Genomic DNA, 20,177 nt, shown 5'->3' on the forward strand with positions numbered 1-20,177 from the left:
GAGCTCGTGGACGAAGAGATCAGGGCGGAGAAGAAGGGAGCATGGCCGCAGAGCATAGCCCTGCGCGCGCCCGCCGGCGAGAGCAACGAGCAGAACGACGACCCCGAGAATCCCGGCCGTCAATCCGACCGGAGTGTCGTACGATCCCTCGTAGCCGACGAGTGAATCCCAAACACCGCGATAGTCGAAGTAGAACGGCAGCACATCGATGACGGCCAGCGAAGCAACGGACAGCAGGATGAGAACCCGAAGCGGACGCTCAGAAGGCGCTCGCGGGAACACTCCAGACGTGCACGCGTTGCCAGGAAGCAGGTGCAGCGTTCTCGACGACGAACCGTCCTCCGCCGCTGGATTACACATGATGTGTGTGGTGCTGTTGGTGGGCTCACGACTTGTTGGCAGCTGCACCGTGGTTGCCGATCAGCAGCAGCAGCTGGTGCATTAGCCCTGTCGCCACCGGAGGGTGCACCCGCAAAAGAAAAACTTCCTGCGCGCGCACTGGTACACCACGGGCGCCGCCTAAGCGACTCCTGCGAGGACGGCGAGGCACTTAGCTCCGTGCACTCGACCGCTCTCGCCGCAGGCAAGCTCATGTGATTTTGGATTGGAAGGACGATTAGGGGGGCACAGGGGAACGGGAGCGGGGAGCGCCTCGTGGCACGGAGAGGGGCTGGGACCCAGGTCCCAAGGCCCCAAGGGAGTCCTCTCTCGCATGTTCCGAGCCGGTTTTTACGACGGACCGTGCCGGATGTTGAGGTGGTCCGAGCGGTCCGCGCAAATGGTGCCGTGCAAGCCCCACCCGGCTGGCGGGTGGACCTAGGGGCGTGCCGTCCTGCTTGCTCTAGGTGAAACGTCTAAAGGACGAAGATGCACGGAGGTGCGACCAACTCAGCGACGACGGGCGGAGAAGTCGGGCACTATCTGTGCGATGGGCCGTTATCGTTATTTACCTATCTACCAACGTTTCCCTTTTTTCTTTTCGCACAACAACTTGCGGGACGGTCGTCCACGCGATACGATCGTCCGCAAACGGAAATCGCTCCTCGCTCAACTCACAACATGGCCTTCATGGAGTGCACCGACGAGATGTATGCTCACTATGGCGATCTCGTTGACGCAAAGGAGAAGGAGTTTGCGGAATTCCCGAAGGACTTGAAGATCAAGATGCAAACCAGCGTCACTCGAGAGGAGGTTGCGCGGCAACGTGCGGCGCTTGCCTGCTGACGCCATGTCCTGCAACCGCACTGTGCTTTCGAATAGGCGCTCAAGCGGCACGATGAGCACTGGGCGAACGCCGATCAAGACAAGGACGGCCTCCTCAACGAGGAGGAGTTTCTCGTCTTCAACCGATTGGAGTATGCGCAATGCGGATGTGAAGGCAAAATCGGGCTGGACCCCTCCGACATTCAACGAGGAGCTCTACCGGAGAGTCTGGAAAGCGCTCAAAGAGGGTGAGGAGCGCTTCATGGCCAACAAGCTTGAGGGTGGTGGCATCTCAAGAGACCTGAGCAATTGCCCGCTCCGATCCATCGCGATGTCCAGCAAGGGCGCCGGTCCATCAGAGAGAGATTTTTAGAAGCCTTCTTCCATCAGTGACACAGGCATCAGGGCAATCGTCCAGTCTCGCCCGAATCTATCTAGTGGAATTGACTTCCTTCTCGCACACACCCTTCTTTTGATTGCTTTCCGGGCCAAATCGAAGCCGCCCGGTCCAGTCACAGTGACTATCGGGTCGAGAACCTCGAGATACTCCTGTCACGCGCTCCCTTGGGTCAGGCCTTGGGCACGCCGCCACGACGCGCTCGTCCGAGTTTCGCTCCGAGCATGCTGCGCTGGCTGTCAGACCCTGTCGCCCGACAACTCGAGGCCATAGAGCTCGACCTCAAGCGTGCCCAGGCCGAGCGCCTGGAGTCGAGCGCCGCCATCGCCGCACTCACCGCGACGGCTGACGGGCTGGCCAGCCGGCTTGACACCCTCGAGCGGCCTGCGCGGCGGCACCGCGCCCGCTGCTGCGAGTTCGACGGGTGCGGCAAGGGCTTTGCATTCGGCGGCCGTCACCACTGCCGCAAGTGTGGCGGCAGCGTGTGCTCGGCACACTTTGCGCGGCCGGTCTGCCACAAGTGCCTCGCCGACCAGGCGAGGGCGCCGGTGGTCGGCCAGCGCGCGACCGTGGTGCAGGGCCACGCCGACTCACCGCCGGTCGAGGTGGACCGCGAGGCCGTCGCAGGCACGTGGAAGTGTGTCTCCGTGGAGGGCGACATGGGCGCTGTGCTCAAGGAGCACGGCTACAACATGGTGCTGCGAGGAGCCGCCCGCGCCGTAGGGTTTGGCGCTGGGGGCGCCTTCCCGCAGGTCGAGGTGCTGACGATGCCCGGCGCAGACGAGGTGCTGTGCAAGCAGAAGGACCCGGTCGGGAGCCGGATGCTTAAAATTGTGACGGACGGCGAGTGGCGCGAGAACCCGATGCCGTTCGGAGGGCCGAAGCTGACGTCAGGCGTCTGGCTTCCGGGGCCGCGAGGCCCGTTCGACACCTTTGTTGTCACGGTCCAGGGCTCCAAGCCGATGGTCTCGTCGCGCGTGCTCCTGCCCGACAACGACACCGTCCTCGAGACGGTCGAGTGCGCCGGCAAATCGGCGCAACGCAGGTGGAAGAGGCAGTAGACCAAATCATGGTGGAGAGCGCGGCGCGCTGGCCGACACGCCGAAGTGTCCCTCTCTCAAGTCAGTGTGTCGCTCATGACGGGAAGGGGGGGTACTGGGGGTAGCCTGCCGAAGTGTCCCTCTCTCAAGTCAGTGTGTCGCTCACAGTGTCCCTCTCTCAAGTCAGTGTGTCCGGCTCACATGAATATCGCGGGGAAGGGTGGGTACTAGGTACGCTTGGAGTCGCCAAGGCAAGTACCCAGCTACGCAACAACTGTAACGGGGCCATCTCGGCTGCGTGGGTGGCATTGGCTCTGGCGGCTCCCCGGGGAGCGAGACCTGTCCCTCTCGCCGCCCGTTTGTCCACTGCATGCACCTCGCTCCTCGGAGCGGCTAGTCGCGACACACACCGGTGCGTAGGAGTGTGTAGCGCTGCCGCCTGCCCCCGCGCGCTGCCTCCCGCCGGAGTGACGTGTCTTAGGCTCTTATAGCGCTTGTGTGTAAACAAAAAAAGACGTATTCTACGCGTTATGTGCCCCGCTGCGCAGTCCGTTGCGAATAAACCACGACTCGCTAGCCCGAGACACGGAGAGACACGAGCCAGAGGCGCGCTCGATCGCATCCAGGGCGTCACACCCGGGCGACGGCGAGGGCGTGCGCGCTGGAGACCCGCGTCCGCCGCGGCTGCTTGGGCGCCGCGTCGACGCGGTCCGCCCAGCCCGCCTGCTCGTCGCCCTGGTCGTCGTCGGGCGGGAAGCCCGCGAGGCCGTCGCCCGCGCAGCGCCGGGGGCCGTCCTCGGGGTGGCCGCAGTGGCAGGGGCCCGAGTCGCACTCGGGGTGGTCGCAGCAGTGGTTGCCCTCGGAGAGGCGCGCGAGCGTCACCATGGAGCGGACGCTCGAGGACCGCCGCAACGCCGGTGCCTTCTGCCTCGACAGGACGCCGTGGCACTCGCAGCAGAGGACCGAGGATAGCCATCGCTGCCGGGCCCAGGCGTGGAGGTTTTGGCGCACGCACAGCACCCACGCGTCGCGGTGCTCCTCGCTCATACACTGGAACGTCAGGTCGTTGCCGTCGCGCAGGCGGATGATCCAGCCGAACCGCGCCGAGGGACCGGCCGCCGGCATCGCGACGCCGCGGCAGACGCGCGCCGGTTGCCGCTGCGCCTTAAGCCGCTGCACCTTGACGACGTCGGCAAAGTCGATACTGTGGACGTGCGTCCCGTCCTCGTGCTGGTAGGCCAGGCTCTTCGAGTGAAGAACGAGCGCGCGAGGCTGGAAGGTCCCTTTGTTTGCTCCGAGGAAGCCGCCCCTCCGGCAGAGCTTCTTCTGGTGGGAGGAGGCGTGGAGGACGCGCCAGTACTTGTGGCGCTCCTCCGGCTCAACCGGGGCGTTCCTGAGCACCGAGAATCGCCGCAGCCGCACCATGAACCGGCAGATCGTCAGGAAGCTCCAGCAGCGCCTCTCACGCTTGTCGGGGGCGGCGGCGGCGCTGCCGCGGCGGCTCTTGCCGCTTCGCGCGGACCCGCGGTTGGACGAGAGGCGAGCCGAACGCTCCGGCGCGAAGAACGAGACCCCCTTCTTGACCGACGGCCTCTGAGCCTGCGCCGCCGTGTCGAGCGCCGCGGCTTGAGAGGTGCGTGGGTGCGAGCTGGTGGCCGACATTGTGGAGCGCGAAAGCGCGGGAGGAGCAAGGAGTTGAGGTTGTGGCCTGCGTGGAGCCAAGGTTTGGAGTTGGGAGAGGGAGCGTCGCGCGGGTCCGACCTGCGGCGTGGCGCAGCGAACCGGTAGGCTTCCGAGCCGAGGTTGTTGCCCTTGCGACGATTGGGTGCACGTGGCGGAAGGACGCACGGAGTCCTCAAGTTTGGACGGACCCCTTTTGCCGTGTTTGATCCCCAAGGCTTGAGCGTGGGAGAAACGAACTAGGCGATCGGACGGGGCCGTCCCTCAACGATTGTCCGCGACCCTGCCGCGACCTGTCTGTGGGCGAAGACCCCGCGACCCGCGCCAGAAGTGGCACAACCGTCCGGGCGTCGTTGTCACAACCGTCCGGGGCCTCAGCCTGCTCGTGGTCGTTGTCACTCTCGAGGTGAATCTCAAAGCAACAGCCGCTGTGAACTCCGTTCGAGTTCAGATTCGGTCCGTTGCGGTCTCCATTTTAGAATGACGTCGAGCACTCGCCCTGAGAAAAAGAATGCAAACGCCCGCTTCTATCGAAGGTCTCCAAAAAGTCTCAGATGACATCTCACGAGCTTACGATCTCGGACTTTGCCATCAATGCGATGGAATAGTGGTTCTTCGTGTCACCGAGGTTCGAGGGGCGTCCCAAGTTTGCGTGCAACGTTGGGACTTGCTTTCAGCTTGGGCGTCTTCCTCTGCAGCTTGGTGAGTGCGAATTTCCGCAGTGTGTGCGTCTTCTCGCTTTGATAACACGCGGATGGTCCAAACCTTTACAGCTCAGCCCCTCGCATGTTACTGCAGTGTGACACCCAAAAGGTGTTGGACAACGGTGACACGAGGGCTGGGGGTGTGAAGGGCATAACCATGGTTGCGTGCAGACAATGGAGATAGAGCAGCCCCGGAGCGGAGGCCCGCCCGGGGTATTCAGTGTGTCGCGGGCGCCTAATCGGGATTAATTCCGTCGGGCGCCTACGAATTTACGTTTGCCGTCGGTGTTTCGCAAGCGCGCCTGGCGGCGGCTTGTGCTATGCCTGCTTTGGAGCCCGACGGGAACGCGGGAGCTATGGTCTCCCACCCTCCTCCCCTATAGCCTCTCACAGTCTGGCGACAGTGGGGGGTGAGTGCGAATTTCCGCAGTGTGTGCGTCTTCTCGCTTTGATAACACGCGGATGGTCCAAACCTTTACAGCTCAGCCCCTCGCATGTTACTTCTGTCTGGGCAGGCAGCACGTCGGCGCGCCTGCGGGATGGGCAGAGGTGAAACTAGGCTTGCTGGCACGCGCATCCCGCACCACCCCCACGCCCGCGCGCGCACACCATGCCGCCGTCCCACCTCGCCACAGCCAAGCGCGCAATAACCAATATGCTCGCGTCGTTTCCGGAGAGCCCTCGCTGCTCCAGGAGCTGAGCTGTACTCTACGGGCAGGAACGCGCCCTCCGTGTGGAACACCCCGCGTCGCGACAAGCGACACACTCACATGACGACGCGAAAAGGTAACAAAAACGCGCGTTGCGTGGTCCGTGGAGACCAAAACATGAGGGAGGAAGGCGCAAGGCGGATCCCGCCACTCGAGAGTACGTGACCCGACAGGCCTCACTCCGCCAGCGATGGTGGCGCCACCTCGTCGCCCTCCCCGAACGCGTGGATGCACGCCTCGACACCGGGCAGCTCGATGACGCGCTCGTCGAGCTCGAGGTGGGGCAGTTTCCCCGCCACGGCGGGCGCCTCCGGGTTGATGAGCAGAAGCATGCCCGCGCCAGAGACGGAGAGCAGGATGAGGGGGAGCGGCCGCGAGCGGAAGGGCTCCCAGCTGCGCCGCGCGCCGTCGGCGAGGGCGCTCAGCATTTTGTGCCGGCAGGAGGCGCGGAAAGTGCTCTGCTCGGCCACGCCAGCGATGGCGGGCATGTCTGGGTGCTTGAGGTGCGCCTTTGGGGGGGGGGGGGGGGGGGCAACAGGCTCGGGCCACCCTCATCGGGTCTCGGCAGGGCAGGGAGGGGATGGAAGGGCCTCCAGGCCCCCCATCTGGATGTGAGGTCCCACCACCTCAAAGGCACCCCCCTGGGGTTCGCGCGTTTGCAGGGGAAAAAAAAGGGGCCTCAACCCCCGCAGCACCTTGACCTTCCTCGGTTCCTCTTACCCAATCCCCCCCCCCCCCCCCCACCCGCGGCTGCGCGCGCTCACCGGCCGCTGCACCACCCCCGACTCGACGAGGAGGTGGCAGAGGAAGTGGATGGCGCCGTGGAACTCGAGCTGGAAGGGGCAGCCGTACAGGCAGAGCGGCAGCTCTGCGCGCGCCTCCGCCTCGATGGCCGCCTCCTACAGCGGCCCGAGCCACGCTCAGCAGGCAGGCACACGCCACGCCTCCCTCCTCCGCGGCAGTCTCCTCGTGCTCGCGGCAGGCGGGCAGCGAGACGTGCGTCGTGCCGACCGGACCCTGCAGCGGCCCCTCGCCCTCGTCGAAGAGGGCCTTCGGCCCGACCTCGCCCGCACAGTACGCCAGCAGCGCCTGCGGACGTGCCGTGGACACATCGTGAAGCTGTTCCCGGACCGCGGCCATCGCACCGCTCGCCAGCAGCGTGATGCTACGTGCTCTCAGATCAGCTCGGGCAATCTCCCGTTAGTACGCCAGCAGCGCCTGCCTCAAGAAGACATGCGCCCTGCGGCGCGGCTCCCACACCGCGTCCGCCTAATTAGAACGAACCATTCATTCGGATCGATCAAGGTCAACACCGGAGGCTCCCAAACCGCGTCCGCCGTCGCGTCGTCGTCGTGCTGCTGGCTCAGCTCCGCCTCGAGCTCGACCACCTGTAGGAAGGCCCCGAGAGGTGGCCGAGACTCCTCCTCGCTCACCTCCGCCTCGAGCGCGGAGCACCCTCCGCCGGCGGCTCCACCCGCACCGCCCGTTCTCGTGCTCCTCGACCGCCGCCTCCGCCCACCCGGGCCGCCGCGCATAGTACGCGTCCGTCCCTCGCGGCCCGTGCCACACACGCAGCGGCGGCAGCGGCAGCAGCGTGCGGGCGTACGAGAAGCCGTGCGGCGGCGAGCGCGGGTGGCGCGGCTCGACGAGGAGGAGCGCCGGCAGGCGGCGGGCGGGGTCGAGAGTGACGAGCTTGGCGATCGATGTTGCCGCACACCCGCCCGGGAGCGGCACCGGCTCGGCCGACGGGTCTCCGCCGACGCGCACGCGGACAGAGGACGCCCGGAGGGTGGTGGGGAGGGGGAAGCGGAAGGTGAAGACCTGCCGGAGGGGCGAGAGGGCCAGGGACGGCCATCGGGGAGAGCAGAGGCGTGTGTGTGCAAAGGGATGCGGGCGCGCGGGCACCGGATAGCGGTCTGCAAATGCGGCGCAAGCCCTCGAGATGAGGACGAGGCAAGGCTCGGACTCGTCCGCAAAGGCAACCTCGAGCTCGATCCCGCGGATGATCACGCGGCACGGAGGCCGGACCGGCTGTCTGCAGCACGGACAGAGGGCCTGCCGCGGAAGCCATTCCTCGATGCACCCCTCGTGGAAGCGATGGCCGCACCGCAGCGTCCGGATGGCCTCACCGTCGGACTGGCCGTCGACGAGCGCGGAGAGGCAGATGGTGCACACCTCAGCCTCCACGGCTTCAGGCTGTGCTGGATCGGGACGGCCGCGCTTTACGCCGACCGTGGCGCGGGAGGCGGACAGGCTGGACGCCGCCGTGTCTTGGCTCGAGGAAGCATCCATCGTCGGCGTGTTTGGGCGGGTGGGCGCATCCAACAGCTGCGCATCCATCGCCGTCGTGTCTTGGCTCGAGGAGGCGGCCGTGTCGGGCGCATCCATTGTCACCGACGTACGACAGTTGCGGGCTTGGTTGACCAGGGATGGTCGACGACACCGGCACTGTGCCTGGGTTCGGGCTCCCTTGTGCTGCGGAGTGACTGAAGTCGGACCCCACGGTCTTGTCGAAAATAAAACACCGAACGGGAGACGCCAAGGGATCTGCATGCTCTCTAAGGTCCGACCTGCGAGCACCGCCTGCGCTCGGCACCGGGCACCGCCTCGGTATTCAAAATCTGCGGCCCGCGGGCCGACCCTCACAGCTCACAGCTCACATTGCCCGGCTCGCGCCGCTACGCCCCTTGGTACGCTTGCCGGGTACAACCGACCAAGGCAGCCGCCCCTCATCAGCCAGTCTTGTACGTGCCGTCGACCACGCAGCCGTCGATCCAGTTGGCGCCGCGCGGGAAGGTCACGTTTTGCAGCGTCTGCGTGGCGGTGAAGCCGAGGCAGGTGGCCTGCGCGGACGAGGCGCAGCCGCTCGCCGTCGAGGCGGTGCCGAGGATGGCGATCGGCGTCCCTGTGCGGGCGCGGCGGGTGGAGGCTCGGCGGGCGCTCTCGGAGAGGGAGGGGCGCTGGAGATGACTCGGACCGAGAAAGGGGTTGTCAGAAAAGTCTGGCACGACTCCGACAAAAGTGCCGGTCGCGCCGCCGATGGAGAGGGAGAGCGCCGCATCCGCCTTGAGGTTGTCTAGGCTCGGCGGCTCGACAGCGGGCAAGAGTCCGCTCAGGGCCACACGGCCGCCGCGGAGGCCGGCAAAGAAGGCTAGTCCACAGCCGGCTCCCACGCCCGCGGCGGCCTGCGTGTGGAGAAGGGTGGCAAACAGATTGGAGGTAGAAGGTGGGCGGGTGCGTTGAGGCGGGAAGCGCCTGCGCGAACGGCGCCGCATCGAGAAGGTTGCAGATTGGCTGCCAGGCAAAGCCAGACAGGAAGGTGGCGCAAGCGAGGTGGACGCCGGTCTGGAGCTCACGCGACATGCTGATGCCGGCGCCGGGGAAGCACGCAGCCTTGGCTGCAAAGTAAACACTGTGCCTATGGAACGAGCTTATAACGTGTCATCGAGGGCCGTGTCTGAGGATGGCTTGTAAAGGACACGCTTTGCCCGAGAAGGACGGCCGAGGAGTCGCCCGCCCCGGTCAGCAGAAAGTAACCGACGTCAGTGCTCGCAAAGCCGGCGTCGGCTGCGAAGGCGTTTGACGCCCACCAGCCGGCCCCGGCCGGACCAATTTTGGAGACGCAGACTTCAGCCATCGTCGTGAAACGAGTGGTGATGCTCGACGATGCGACGGCGGCGGTGGTGCGGTCCGGCAGTGACGAGCGGTGGCGTATACAGAGGGCTGCGGGAAGATGCCGCACGGCAGCAGTGGGCCGGAGCGCTGCGGACATACACAAGTGTTGGCCGACCACCATTCACTGTTCCCCTTCAATATTAATTCAAAAAATTTCCCTGAGAAGAGAGAGAGATGCGCTATTACAGTTTTCTTTCTTTCTTTCTTTTATTACAGGAGTAGGCCGCGCGGTCCACGCCCCCTCGCGTTTGCGCGCGAGGCGGGGCCCAGCTTCTCTTCTTTGTTTGAGTTGTCGTTCGTTCGGAGAGAGAGATTTTTAGCAATCAATACCAAACTTTTGTTTCGGAGAGAGAGAGAGAGAAGCTCAGCCTGAAGGAGCCGAGGATCAGCCTGAAGGAGTGCGCCCCCCTCCCTGGAAGCGATGTGCGCCTGCTCAGGAGAAGGAGAGAGAGAAGAAAAAAGACAAAAAATGGGCCAGAACATCGGCCCCCGCCCGTGAGGTGGATGCTAGCATGAGCCCGATGCGTCGCAGTGCTCTTGCGTTTCGGCGGTGGTAGTGATCTGATCACCAGAATGCCACGTTCGGATCGCTTCTCATCGCAAACAAAACAACAACAAACTCTCTCTCAAACAACCCCGTCAGCAGTCCTCGCGGGAAGGAATGTACGTAACAGGGAAAAAACACGACGAAAAAGGGAGAAAGGTGACCCGCCGCACAGTCCTCGAGCCGCTGTTTGGGGAGCAAGGCGTCTCTTAGTTTATGCCGCCTCAATTCAACATGAGGTGCTCGTCAAGTCATTACGAAACAAGGAGACGAACCTTATCGCGTCACGCCTGGCAGGGCTAGCGGTTGCGGCGTCGGCCTCTCTGAGACTCCACTCCTCATGGAGCTGGAGCAGTCCGAGTTCGAGTGGTGGCTGGGAGACTACCTGCGCGAGACCGATGACGAGACGACGACAAGGAATCCGGCGCCCGCCGCCCCTCTCAGTGCAGCAGCGCTGTTGCCATCTTTGCAGCCACGCTGCCGCCAAGAGTCTGCCCCGCTTCGCAAGGCAGAGTGGCGCGCGGTTGAGGACCTGGTCATCTTGGCGAGCTACCGCAAGTACGGCACGCAGTGGTCTCGCATCGCAGCGCAGCTGCCTGGCCGCACCCCTGACGGCGTGCGCAACCGCTGGCATCGACTGCAGCGGCGGCACGGCCTGAGCGATTCAGTGGGAGGCCGTCGAGCCCTGGACGAGCTGCTCCTCTCCTGTGGCGTCGAAAAGGACTGGGTGCCGCCGGCCGAGGCCCTCCATTTCATCGAAACCGAGGACGACGACGCCGACGAAGTTGAACTCGGCCGCACGATGTGGACAGAGGAGGAGGACGCGCTCGTGCTCGAGGGGGTGCGGACGCACGGCTTCAAGTGGCGGCTCATCGCGGCCAAGCTGCCTGGGAGATCCGACTCGTCCGTTCGCAACCGCTGGCGACGCCTCCCCGAGGCCAAGCTGCCTCGTCCAGGCCACATCTTGGGGGGAGGGGTGGCGGCGCTCTCGCCACTCGGCCGCTTCACTACAGCGCCCACCTTCTCGGTGGTGCCTCGGCGGGCGCCGGCGCAACTCCCGCCACCGCTGCAGCTGCCCGGCTCTCCAAGCGGCGTCCCATCCCACCACGGCCGTGAGGACTCTGTGGACTCAGACTTTGTCGACCTTGTCCACGCGGCGGTCGAGGAGTGGACGCCACTGACCAACTTCGCGCGCAGGGCTGCGGCGGCCGGCTCGCCGCCGGCGCCGCATGCGGCAGGTCAGTCCGGCCCCGACTGCTACACAGACGAGGACAGGCCGCTGGCGTTCGAGACCGGGGCGGTGTGCCCCATGCCGCCAGAGGCGTTGCGCGCACCCGAGGCGAGGACGGTGGGGGTTCCCATGGAGAGGCTGTCGCCCTTGCGCGCCTCCACGGGCGAGATGCTGCCGAGGGACGCGCCGGCGCTGGCGCGCTCCTTCTCGTCTCTCTCGGCGTTGGGCTCATCCTCCACAACCATGTCGACGTTGGGCTCGACCTCCGCTGCGACGGCCACGTCGGACAACGAGGAGCCTGACGACGCCACCGGAGCCATTCCACGCGGCAGCGGGCGCAAGCGCTTCCGGCCGATGTGGACGGCCGAGGAGGACGTTTTCATCGTACGGTACGTCGAGCAGCACGGCCGGCAGTGGGCCAAGATCGCGGGTCTGATGGAGAACCGCTCCCACCGCGCCGTCCGCAACCGCTGGCTGCGCATGCAGAAGGGCCAGGCCACACGCGAGAGCCGCGGCCCTGACGACGGCTACCGCTGCCGCCGGTGCGGCGAGCTCAAGCTGGGCCACATTTGCGCTGCTAGCCTGCCGAGGCTGCCCTCGCCACCCCAGTTCTGCCTCTGAGCTGTGAATGCAGAATGTGGTGCGTCGGCCCGGGTTTTGCAGCCCGAGACCGTGCCCGACGAGTGCCTGTAGACTCTCTTACGTTCGCATGGAGTGGGAGAGAGGGAGAGGGAGGGAGGGAGGGAGGGAGGGAGGGAGGAAGAGAGAGAGAGAGAGAGAGAGAGAGAGAGAGAGAGAGAGAGAGAGAGAGAGAGAGAGAGAGAGAGAGAGAGAGAGAGAGAGAGAGAGAGAGAGAGAGAGAGAGAGAGAGAGAGAGAGAGATTCTTGGGTGCTCTTTTTGAGGGGGAGGGAATGGATGGATGGGCTTGGGAATGTGTGAATGTCAACTGAGATGCAGCATGCATGCATGCCTCTGTTCAGTTAGTTAGTTAGCTTGAGAGATGTTTATGGTGTGCGTTTGTCAATTGTCGAGAGAGAGCGAGACCGAATCGCTTACTCGTTCGGGGAGCCCAAGGCCAAGGGTCCTCAGCAGATCTGCCGAGATCAAGGAGCTGTCACGCTCCGATAGGAAGCCGCCGCGGCGGCTGTCGGTCCTTGAGAAAGGATGGCCGATCGCGTCGGTGCGCGCCTGCGGAGCCTCTCGCACGCCACGCTCCTTGAGATCATCACGCAGCAGGCGGGCGCGAGCGAGGACGCACTGCGTATCGCCGAGTCGTTTGCGACAAGCCTCATCCCTGCGCCCGAGTGCATGTGCGAGGTCCTCCTTTCTCAAGATCTGCTGCCGCACATCCTCAGCCGGGTGCCGAACAGATCGCACATCTGCAAGGCGACCTGCAAAACGTGGCGCCGCGGCTGGAAGGACACGCTGGTGCGACGTCGCAGTGCGCTGCGCCTCGCCCCACTGAATCCCTGGAGTGCTGAGACCATCTGCTCTTTCGCTGCCCTGGACGGCGACCGCCTGCTTGTGCTGTGGGAGGACCGCGGGGGGAAGGAGCGGCTCAGCATCGTGGACCAGCAGCTCCGCGGATCACAGGGCTCCGTGGAGGTGGACATGCCTGGCGACATCAATCGCCTCACCGTGGGGAACGGCTCATTATACATCTCGCACGATAGTGGCGTGCGCCGCATATCGCTCGAGGGTCCGTGCGCGCTAGCGGCGCACCGCGTGCTCGCCACGTTCGAGGAGGACGGACGCATGCTGTACGAGATGCTCCTCTCACCGGATGGCAAGCTGCTGTTTGCTGCCAACATGCCCGACCGGCCGGACGAGCCGATCATCGCCTTTGACGCGCTCTCCCTGCGCGTCCGCTCCGAGTTTGGCCGCTCGGCGTTTGGTCAGCAGGCGGGCGCATACGCCTTTGGCCTCGCCGTGATGCATACCGAGTTGTTTGCTGGACACCAGGACGCGAACCGCATACACGCCTTCACGCTCGAGGGCCAGCACACGCGCACGATCCGCGGCGAGTGGAGCGCGCCGCAAGACCTGTGCTCGATCAACGAGCGACTCTTCCTCGCTGCGACGGCTGCCACGGCAGCGGAGGCGGGGTCGAGCGAGGCAGGAGCTATCTTCGAGATTGGCGCGGACGGGCGCGTGCTGCAGACATTTCAGCACCAGGCGATGCTCCCACGGTGCGATATGCTGCGCAGGATGATGTCTCGACACACACATGTCACGGCATGCCCCATAGGCGATGCTTGGAATCGCGATGGCCAAGTTTGGAGGGCTGCTCATCGCCTCGCTAAGTCCGCCGCACGCCCGTCGGGGGGCACAGCAGCGACTGATTGCTCTGCAGGGGGCGAGCTGAGGCCTGACTTTGTCTTTGAGGGACAGGACCGCCGGGGGGGCGGTGCATCTGCCATGAGTCGGATTACTGTCGACGCTCTCCTGTACAAGATCTCCTGCGTGCATATACGAGTGCAGTTTGTCGTTGTGGACCTCGGACCTGTGACGTGTGAGCGTGAGCTGACTGTGTGTTAATCGTGTCGGATTCGGCCGTAGCGGATCCCTTTGTGGCATAAGGCACAGCCTCGAGTGGCACAGGAGGGGAGAGTTCGAGAGAGCTTTTGTGCACACACCGCACACTCACGCCGAGCCGTCTAAGGCACTTTAAGGTCCAGTCCGAGCTGCAGACGGCGAGAGAGAGGCGGAGGGGGCGGCGGCGCGAAAATGTCTCTTGCCCTCTCGCGCCGATTTTGTATCATACGCTTTTAGCGAGAGTAGTAGTGATTTGATTGATTGCGGATGAACAACATCTCCACTAAGGTCTAAGCGACGTACATACCACACCGAATCCTGCCTTGCGACCGCCCTGACCCGCACTACTACGCTGTGGCCTCTGTCGTCTCCACCTCCGCCATCTCGCCGAAAAGCCAACCACCCCAAGCGGCCCAAAGCCAACCACCCCAAGCGGCCCATCGCCGCAGCACGGTGCCCCCACGCCGCCGGCGCCGCAAAACGACACGCACCGCGGGGTGCGCGAGGCGTGGGTGGGGGCGGGCCGGAGCAACTAGTCGCACTCGTCCAACGCCGGCGCGGCTTCGGAGAGCCACGGGTGCGCGAGCATCTGCGCGGCGGTGGCGCGCTTGCTCGGGTCGAAGTCGAGCATCGGCAGGATGAAGTCGGCGAGCGCCTGCGCCTCGGCGCGCGCAAAGTCGTACTTGTCGGCGAGGACGTCTGCGAGGCCCCACGGCTTGAGCTTCTTGATGTTGCGCAGCTCGCCTGCCGGGCGGACACGCACCGTCAACGAGCGGCCGCGCGTGGGGCCGCCAGACGCCGCGGCGGCTCGCCGGTTTTGTTGAAGAAGTCCTTCGCGTGCGTGCCGCTCGCAGAGAGCTTGCGCGGCATCCGGCCGAGCAGCTCGACCATCAGCGCCAAGTGGTCCTCGTCCCTCGACCACCGCTTCCCCGCGCGAGGGTTGAAGAGGACGTCGCCGACAGCCGCCTCGAAGACAACACACGCGGCCGACCAGACGTCGCTCGCCGTGTCGTAGCCCTGGCCGAGGATCACCTGCGGGGCGGCGCAAGGAGGGGCGCGCGGTTGAGCGAGGCGGGCACGCGAGGGCGGGGCGACGCGTCGATCGAGCGCGAGGTGGTTCAAAGGGCAGCGTTGGGCGGAGAGAGCCGGGGGCGGCGCCGCGCCTCAGGGCAGCGATACTGCCGCGTCTGGATGTCGTCGGTGAACTTGTGGTCCCGCCAGCAGCCGTTCCCCAAATCGGCGAGCTTATACCCGCCACCGCCGCCGCCGCCTGACGCCCTGCCAGCCCGGCCGCCGCCGCCGCCGCCGCCGCCGCCGCCCGCCTCCCCTTCCGCTGGGGCCGAAGGCCTGGGCGGCGGCGCGGAGGGCGGCGCGGCGGAGAGCGACAGCTTCTCCACGCCGCGCAGCAGCCCCTCGTCTTCCCCGGAGCAGGCCTGCTCCTCCCCGGCCGACGACTCGGCCGGGGCAGTGCAGGCTGTCCCGTCCTCCTCCTGCACCGCTCCCGCCGCCTCGGCCTCGGCCTCGCCGCCGCCCCCCTCGCCGCCGCCGCCCGCCTCGTCGCCCGAAGCGGCGAGCGCCGTCGTCGTCACCGCCGCCGCCGCCTCCCCCTCCCCCTCGCACCTCTGCTCGGCCGCCGCCGCGGCGACCGCCTCGCCGCACCCCGCCTCTCCCGCCTCCCCCTCCTCGCCGCCCCCCCGCCGCTGCGCCTGCTGCCGCTTGCGCTCGCGCTGGCGCGCCTTCTTGCGCGCGTTCCGGCTCTTTGCCGCCGAAGCCCCCTCGCCGCCGCCGTCGCCCGCCGCCGCCGCCGCTGTCCTCGCGCCTGCCGCCCCCGCCGCCGCCGGACTGCGCGGTCTGGGCGGGCGGGCGGCGAGGCCGTCGCTCGCTCTCCTCGCCTCCGCGGCGATGGCGGCGTGCTCGACGGCCGACGGGACCGCGAGCACGTTCTCCGGCTTAACGTCAGTGTGGATGATGCCTGCCGCACAGGGGGAAGGAGGGAGGGGGAAGGAGGGGTGAGCAGGCGCCGCTCGCGGCTTGCTCGGCGCTCTGTGCGGAGCCGGGCGGCGCCTTCAGCGTGGATGGCGGCGAGGGCGGCGAGCAGGTCACGCGAGAGGCGCCGCACCTGCAGCGAAGGTGCAGGGAAGGTGCAGGGAAGGTGCAGGGGGAAGGCTGCAGGAAGGTGCAGGGAAGGCTCTCTAGGAAGTGCAGGGAAGGTGCCGGGAAGGCTCTAGGGATGCGGCGAGGACACACCTCCGGCAACGGGAGGCCGCGGTAGGAGGTCGCCTTGAGCAAGTGCAGCAGCGACGCGCCAAGCACCTCAAAGCACATCACCTGTCCAAGGGCGGCGGCGGTGACGGCGGCGGCTGGACGGCGGCGAGAGCGGCGGCGGCGGCGGCGGCGGTGGCGGCGGCGAGGGCAGCGGCATTGGAGTGTGGTGGTAAGGGCGGTGCCCAAGGTGGCGGCGCCGGTATGGCAGTGGCTGGTGACAGGGGCGTGAGCGGCGGCGGTGGCAAGGCCGGCGGTGGCGAGGGCGGCGGTGGCAAGGGCGGCGACAGCTAGGGCTGAGAGGCGGTGGCGGCGGCAGCGGGATCACCTGGTGCGCCCCGTGCCGCCCGCGGTGGACAAAGTGGTCGAGCAGAGTCACCACCTTGGGAGGCCCGGCCGACAGCTGCGCCGCCACCACGGCCGCCGCCGCCGCGTCCACCCCCTCGATCGCCGCCGGCTGGTCGGATCGCGGCTCTAGCCTGCGGTGCGCCAGCGCCTCTCGGACCTGCTTCAGGAGCTTGATCTCGTCGCGCGCGGTCTCCGAGTAGCGTGCCGCCGACTTTTGCACCTTGAGCGCAACCGGACGCTCCTCGCGCCTGTCCCACGCCAGCCACACTGTCGAGAAGTGGCCCCAGCCGAGCTTGCGGGCGGCGATGTAGCGCGAGGCGTGGAAGGGCTCGCCGGGCTCGACGGGATGATAGCCGCCGCGGCGGTAGTCGCGCTTGTCCTCAACGTCCGACTCGTCAGAGGACTCGTTGGAGGACGGCGCCATGCTTGTGCGGGTGATGGGGATGCACGACGCACGCAGGCAAGCGAGAATGAAGATTTTGTGCTCCACGACAGTCAGCGCGTAGTCCTCTGACTGCCTCCCGCTAGTTCCCGGGGAGCGACGCGCTCGGGAGTGGCCCCATCCATCCACATGCATGCGTCAAACAAACCCGAGACCTAGCGCGGGTGGGTTGGAGGGGGCTTGCTGCGAGGAAGGGCGTGTAAGAAAGAAGCCGATCCCCCGTACGTAGTTAGTCCACCCCACTCCCCCCATCGGGCCGCTCGTGAGCGGCCCCGCCTCGCAGATTCGTTTCTCGCGCGTGGGTCAGGCGCGCGGGGCATACGCCGGGTCGCTCGACCAGCGATCCGAAGAGTGGCCGCTATGCGAGGGAAAGAGCGGGGCCCCTCGGCGCCTCCGTCCGGCCCTCCGAGGGGAATTGCGGGGTCCCCGCGGCGCCTCAATCTGGCGCTGCCGAGAGGGGGCGGGGCGGGGGAGGGGTCACGCCTCACACCACCACTCCACACTCACTCGCGCAGGCACTTGAGTAGACCCCCCGCATGAGGGCTCACCCCCCGTCCTCCCAGGGTTCCGACCCCCCTTGATTCGCTCTCTTGCTCGTCTCACGAGCGTCATGCGACGGCCGGTGTGGCCGTTTCCCTCGTTGTTGGTGTCGCTTCCTTCGCTGCCGCCCTTCATCTTCGCCAGCTTTTCCCGGCTCCACCGACTCCGAGGGCGTCGACGGCCCGGCCGGGGTCTCCCCGGGCGAGGGCGGCGGCAGCGTGTCTCGTCGCCACCCCTCCCCGGGAGGTCGGGCCGGCTCTCCCTGGTCGGCGAGTCGCGCCCGCATCCGCGGCCTCTCTATCGTTCTCGGCTCGCCCTCCCCCTCCGCCGGCTCCTCACTAAGCTCGGGGAGGCGCGGTCCCTCTTGTCGTAGATCACGGCGGTCCAGCCGCCGCCGCGACGGGTCTACCCCCTGTGGGTTCGCACGGCCCGACTCCACTCGCAGAGGCCGAGTCAGCTCGACTCTCACCTCCCTCGACAGTTGACTCCAGGCCTCACCCGGGGCCCTCCGGTCCCGGCCTTCCGGTCCGCCGGCTGACCCGCTGTCTCCCCACGGCACCCCCCCCCCCAAACGGACCCCTCCCCCGGGTACCTCAGCTTCCGACAGGGCGGCTCCGGGCTCCCCGGGCTCCGCGCGTGTCGGAGTGGTGACGGCCACGCCGGCGGCGGGGGTGGAGGCGGTGGCGGGGGTGGCGGGTACGGTGGCGGCCCTCGCGGCCGTGACGCCTGGTGTGGAGCCCCAGCGGCGACCCCTCGACCCAGCGGCCGCTCCAACAGTGGAGGCGGAGGCGGTGGTGGGGGCGGCGGGCCTGGTGGCGGTGCCGGCAGCCGTGTCGCCTCCGGCTGCAGCGCACCGCAGTGGGCGCTCCGGCTACGCGTGCGTGTGGCTATGCTCTTTGAGTCACTCCTCCGTCGAACTTTGCTGAGTCCTCACACGCGACTGAAACTCCAGGGCGTCACGCGGGGTCCTCGAGCGGGGTCCCGATGTCTTGAACGTTTGTTGAGCGCGCCTCGTGTCACACGTCAGAGGCCACAGGGCCGTCTTGGCGGCCTGGCGCTTTTGCGTCTCCCGGCTCAGAGCGCTACGACACAAGCCGTGGCGAGCCAAAGACGGGGTCATCCACGCCGTGCTTGCGGTGGTCGTAATTCTTGTACACGATCACGGTGAAACGCTGGCCGCGGAAGTCGTGGGTGACCACCTCGTGAGGCAGCCTGCCGTCGAACTTGGCCACGCGGCCCTTGGTGTCGAGGTCGACCCACTCCGTCTTGGCGCGCGAAGTGTAGCAGCGCAGCATCGCGCCCGAAAATTTTCCCAGCGCGAGCGCATACTGGTACGAGATGTCGCCCGCGTCCACGTGGCAGCCGACGCGAGCCGACGTCTCGTCCATCAGCGCAAACTGCACGAGGAACTCGCCAGCGGCGTAGTCGGCGTCGATCGCCTCGAGCAGCTGCCGAGCCAGCTCATACGCCTGGAACTGCAGCTGTGAGATCTTCCGCGCGGCGAGCTGCGCGTCGACTGGCCGCACGTGAAAGGCGATGTTCTTGGTGGGGTGCTTGACAAAGCCGGGCAGGCCGTTCTCGAAGTGGCAGATGAAGCCTGGGTTTGTCGAGCCGGTGCCGATCGTGAAGTCGCCCTTGAGGTCGAAGCTGTTGGCGCTGCGGTGCTGCTTGTTGAAGAGCTCGCGCGCGTGTCGCGTGAGGAAGCTCTCAAGCTCGTGCTTGAGGCCCGCCACGATCGGCTCAGCTGGCATGACGCGGCGGCGGCGCGCGTCGACAGGTGCACCCTCGTCACGGTTGCGGAGGCGCCCGCCCCACTTGCACAGCCGTGCGTCGAGAGGGTACGCGCCACTCGGCTTGCGAGCGGCGGTATCGCCGGCGAGCACTGTCTCCAGCCGCTTCTGCTCCTCCTCCAGCACCTCCTCCTCCTCCATCTCCTCAATCACCTCAGCGTTAGCGGGTGCCGAGCGTTGCACTGCAGAGCCCCGGGTTCGCCCGCCAATTTTACGCTGCTCCATCTGAGTGAAGTCGATCTCGTAGGCATCGCCGCGAATTGAGAAAATCGCGCGGCCGTCGCGGCAAGTCGCGTCGCCCTGAACCGCCGGCGCTGCCTGCCAGGCCGCCTCAATCGCGCTGCTGATCGCCTCGTCGTAGAGCTTGAACGCGCCGGTTGTTTTGACTGACCACATTGTGGATGTCGGTGGCGATTTGCGATTTTGAGCGTTGGTATCTCGGCTCGTGCGGCGCTCGGCTCGTGCGGCGCTCGGCTCGGGCGGCGCAGGCGTGAGTGAGGTACCGGGCGTGCTTGGCTGGCCAAGAAATTTTTTTTGCTATGCCGGCGGGAGGGATAGCCCTCGGCGATGAAATCCCTGTTTGGTGGCGGCGTGCCGTCCTCCCATCCCTTTCTCTCTTTTCTTCTGCGGCGCGCTGTGCCTCTGTGTTCGTGCGTCGCCCATCTCCCTGGAGATGGCTGCTCTATCTATTATTATTATTTATGCCTGCGGCGGCCTCTCTCTCGAGAGTGCAAAGCTGCGGCTCATTGATTGTGAGCCCACCGTGCCCTTGCTCCAAACATCGAAGGCTACATGTACATGTAGCTCGCAAAGAATTTTTGAACAACCGAACTCTCTCGCACAAACACTGGGCACGGGGCTGGCGCGCACTGGCACACTAACGCAGGTACACCACACAGGAACGATGAACAAAGAAAAGTTCGCCCTTTTTGGAGTTTTCCGCTTTTCGGGCTCGCTACCACCACCACCATGATGAGGAGGCAGGGGTTTACAATCATGCCGCTGGGGGGCTGGCGACGGTGTCCCCTACCTCAACACTTTAGTATACACGTACTAGACACTCATCCCCCCACTC

The 20,177-nt window shown here is 66.2% G+C and overlaps 6 protein-coding genes across 6 annotated transcripts; 3 read left to right on the top strand and 3 right to left on the bottom strand.

The window, feature by feature from the left end:
- Positions 1 to 1,824: 1,824 nt before the first annotated feature.
- Positions 1,825 to 2,661, top strand: EMIHUDRAFT_349578 (hypothetical protein; the record flags this gene model as incomplete). The annotated part of the gene is made up of 1 exon (XM_005775289.1): positions 1,825 to 2,661. The coding sequence occupies one exon, from the start codon at positions 1,825 to 1,827 to the stop codon at positions 2,659 to 2,661; it is 837 nt and encodes a 278-aa protein (XP_005775346.1).
- A 3,249-nt stretch (positions 2,662 to 5,910) lies between these two features.
- On the bottom strand, positions 5,911 to 9,506 carry EMIHUDRAFT_95525 (hypothetical protein; the record flags this gene model as incomplete). Its single annotated transcript, XM_005775290.1, has 10 exons — positions 5,911 to 6,243; positions 6,499 to 6,618; positions 6,653 to 6,823; positions 7,048 to 7,122; positions 7,190 to 7,555; positions 7,640 to 8,188; positions 8,494 to 8,639; positions 8,712 to 8,815; positions 9,000 to 9,152; positions 9,325 to 9,506. The coding sequence occupies 10 exons, from the start codon at positions 9,504 to 9,506 to the stop codon at positions 5,911 to 5,913; spliced, it is 2,199 nt and encodes a 732-aa protein (XP_005775347.1).
- Positions 9,507 to 10,293: 787 nt separating this feature from the next.
- EMIHUDRAFT_195362 (hypothetical protein) lies at positions 10,294 to 11,805 on the top strand (the record flags this gene model as incomplete). Its single annotated transcript, XM_005775291.1, has 2 exons — positions 10,294 to 11,112; positions 11,224 to 11,805. 2 exons carry the CDS (start codon positions 10,294 to 10,296, stop codon positions 11,803 to 11,805), a joined length of 1,401 nt encoding a protein of 466 aa, XP_005775348.1.
- A 1,152-nt stretch (positions 11,806 to 12,957) lies between these two features.
- EMIHUDRAFT_432081 (hypothetical protein) lies at positions 12,958 to 13,821 on the top strand. The gene is made up of 2 exons (XM_005775292.1): positions 12,958 to 13,360; positions 13,434 to 13,821. Exons 1-2 carry the CDS (start codon positions 12,995 to 12,997, stop codon positions 13,548 to 13,550), a joined length of 483 nt encoding a protein of 160 aa, XP_005775349.1. The 5' UTR covers positions 12,958 to 12,994; the 3' UTR covers positions 13,551 to 13,821.
- Positions 13,822 to 13,961: 140 nt separating this feature from the next.
- Positions 13,962 to 16,907, bottom strand: EMIHUDRAFT_447724 (hypothetical protein; the record flags this gene model as incomplete). Its single annotated transcript, XM_005775293.1, has 5 exons — positions 13,962 to 14,464; positions 14,491 to 14,752; positions 15,968 to 16,033; positions 16,311 to 16,364; positions 16,488 to 16,907. 5 exons carry the CDS (start codon positions 16,905 to 16,907, stop codon positions 14,253 to 14,255), a joined length of 1,014 nt encoding a protein of 337 aa, XP_005775350.1. The 3' UTR covers positions 13,962 to 14,252.
- A 1,487-nt stretch (positions 16,908 to 18,394) lies between these two features.
- EMIHUDRAFT_95528 (hypothetical protein) lies at positions 18,395 to 19,498 on the bottom strand (the record flags this gene model as incomplete). The annotated part of the gene is made up of 1 exon (XM_005775294.1): positions 18,395 to 19,498. One exon carries the CDS (start codon positions 19,496 to 19,498, stop codon positions 18,395 to 18,397), a length of 1,104 nt encoding a protein of 367 aa, XP_005775351.1.
- Positions 19,499 to 20,177: the final 679 nt, after the last annotated feature.

This window comes from Emiliania huxleyi, assembly GCF_000372725.1.
Source record: "Emiliania huxleyi CCMP1516 unplaced genomic scaffold EMIHUscaffold_3, whole genome shotgun sequence".
NCBI lineage: Eukaryota > Haptophyta > Isochrysidales > Noelaerhabdaceae > Emiliania > Emiliania huxleyi.

Excerpts from the sequence above, each read along its gene's own strand:
- EMIHUDRAFT_432081 (XM_005775292.1), top strand. The coding sequence starts at position 12,995 with ATGCCCGACCGGCCGGACGAGCCGATCATCGCCTTTGACGCGCTCTCC. Across the intron at positions 13,361-13,433 it reads TGCAGACATTTCAGCACCAG|GCGATGCTTGGAATCGCGAT; the intron begins GCGATGCTCCCA and ends CATGCCCCATAG.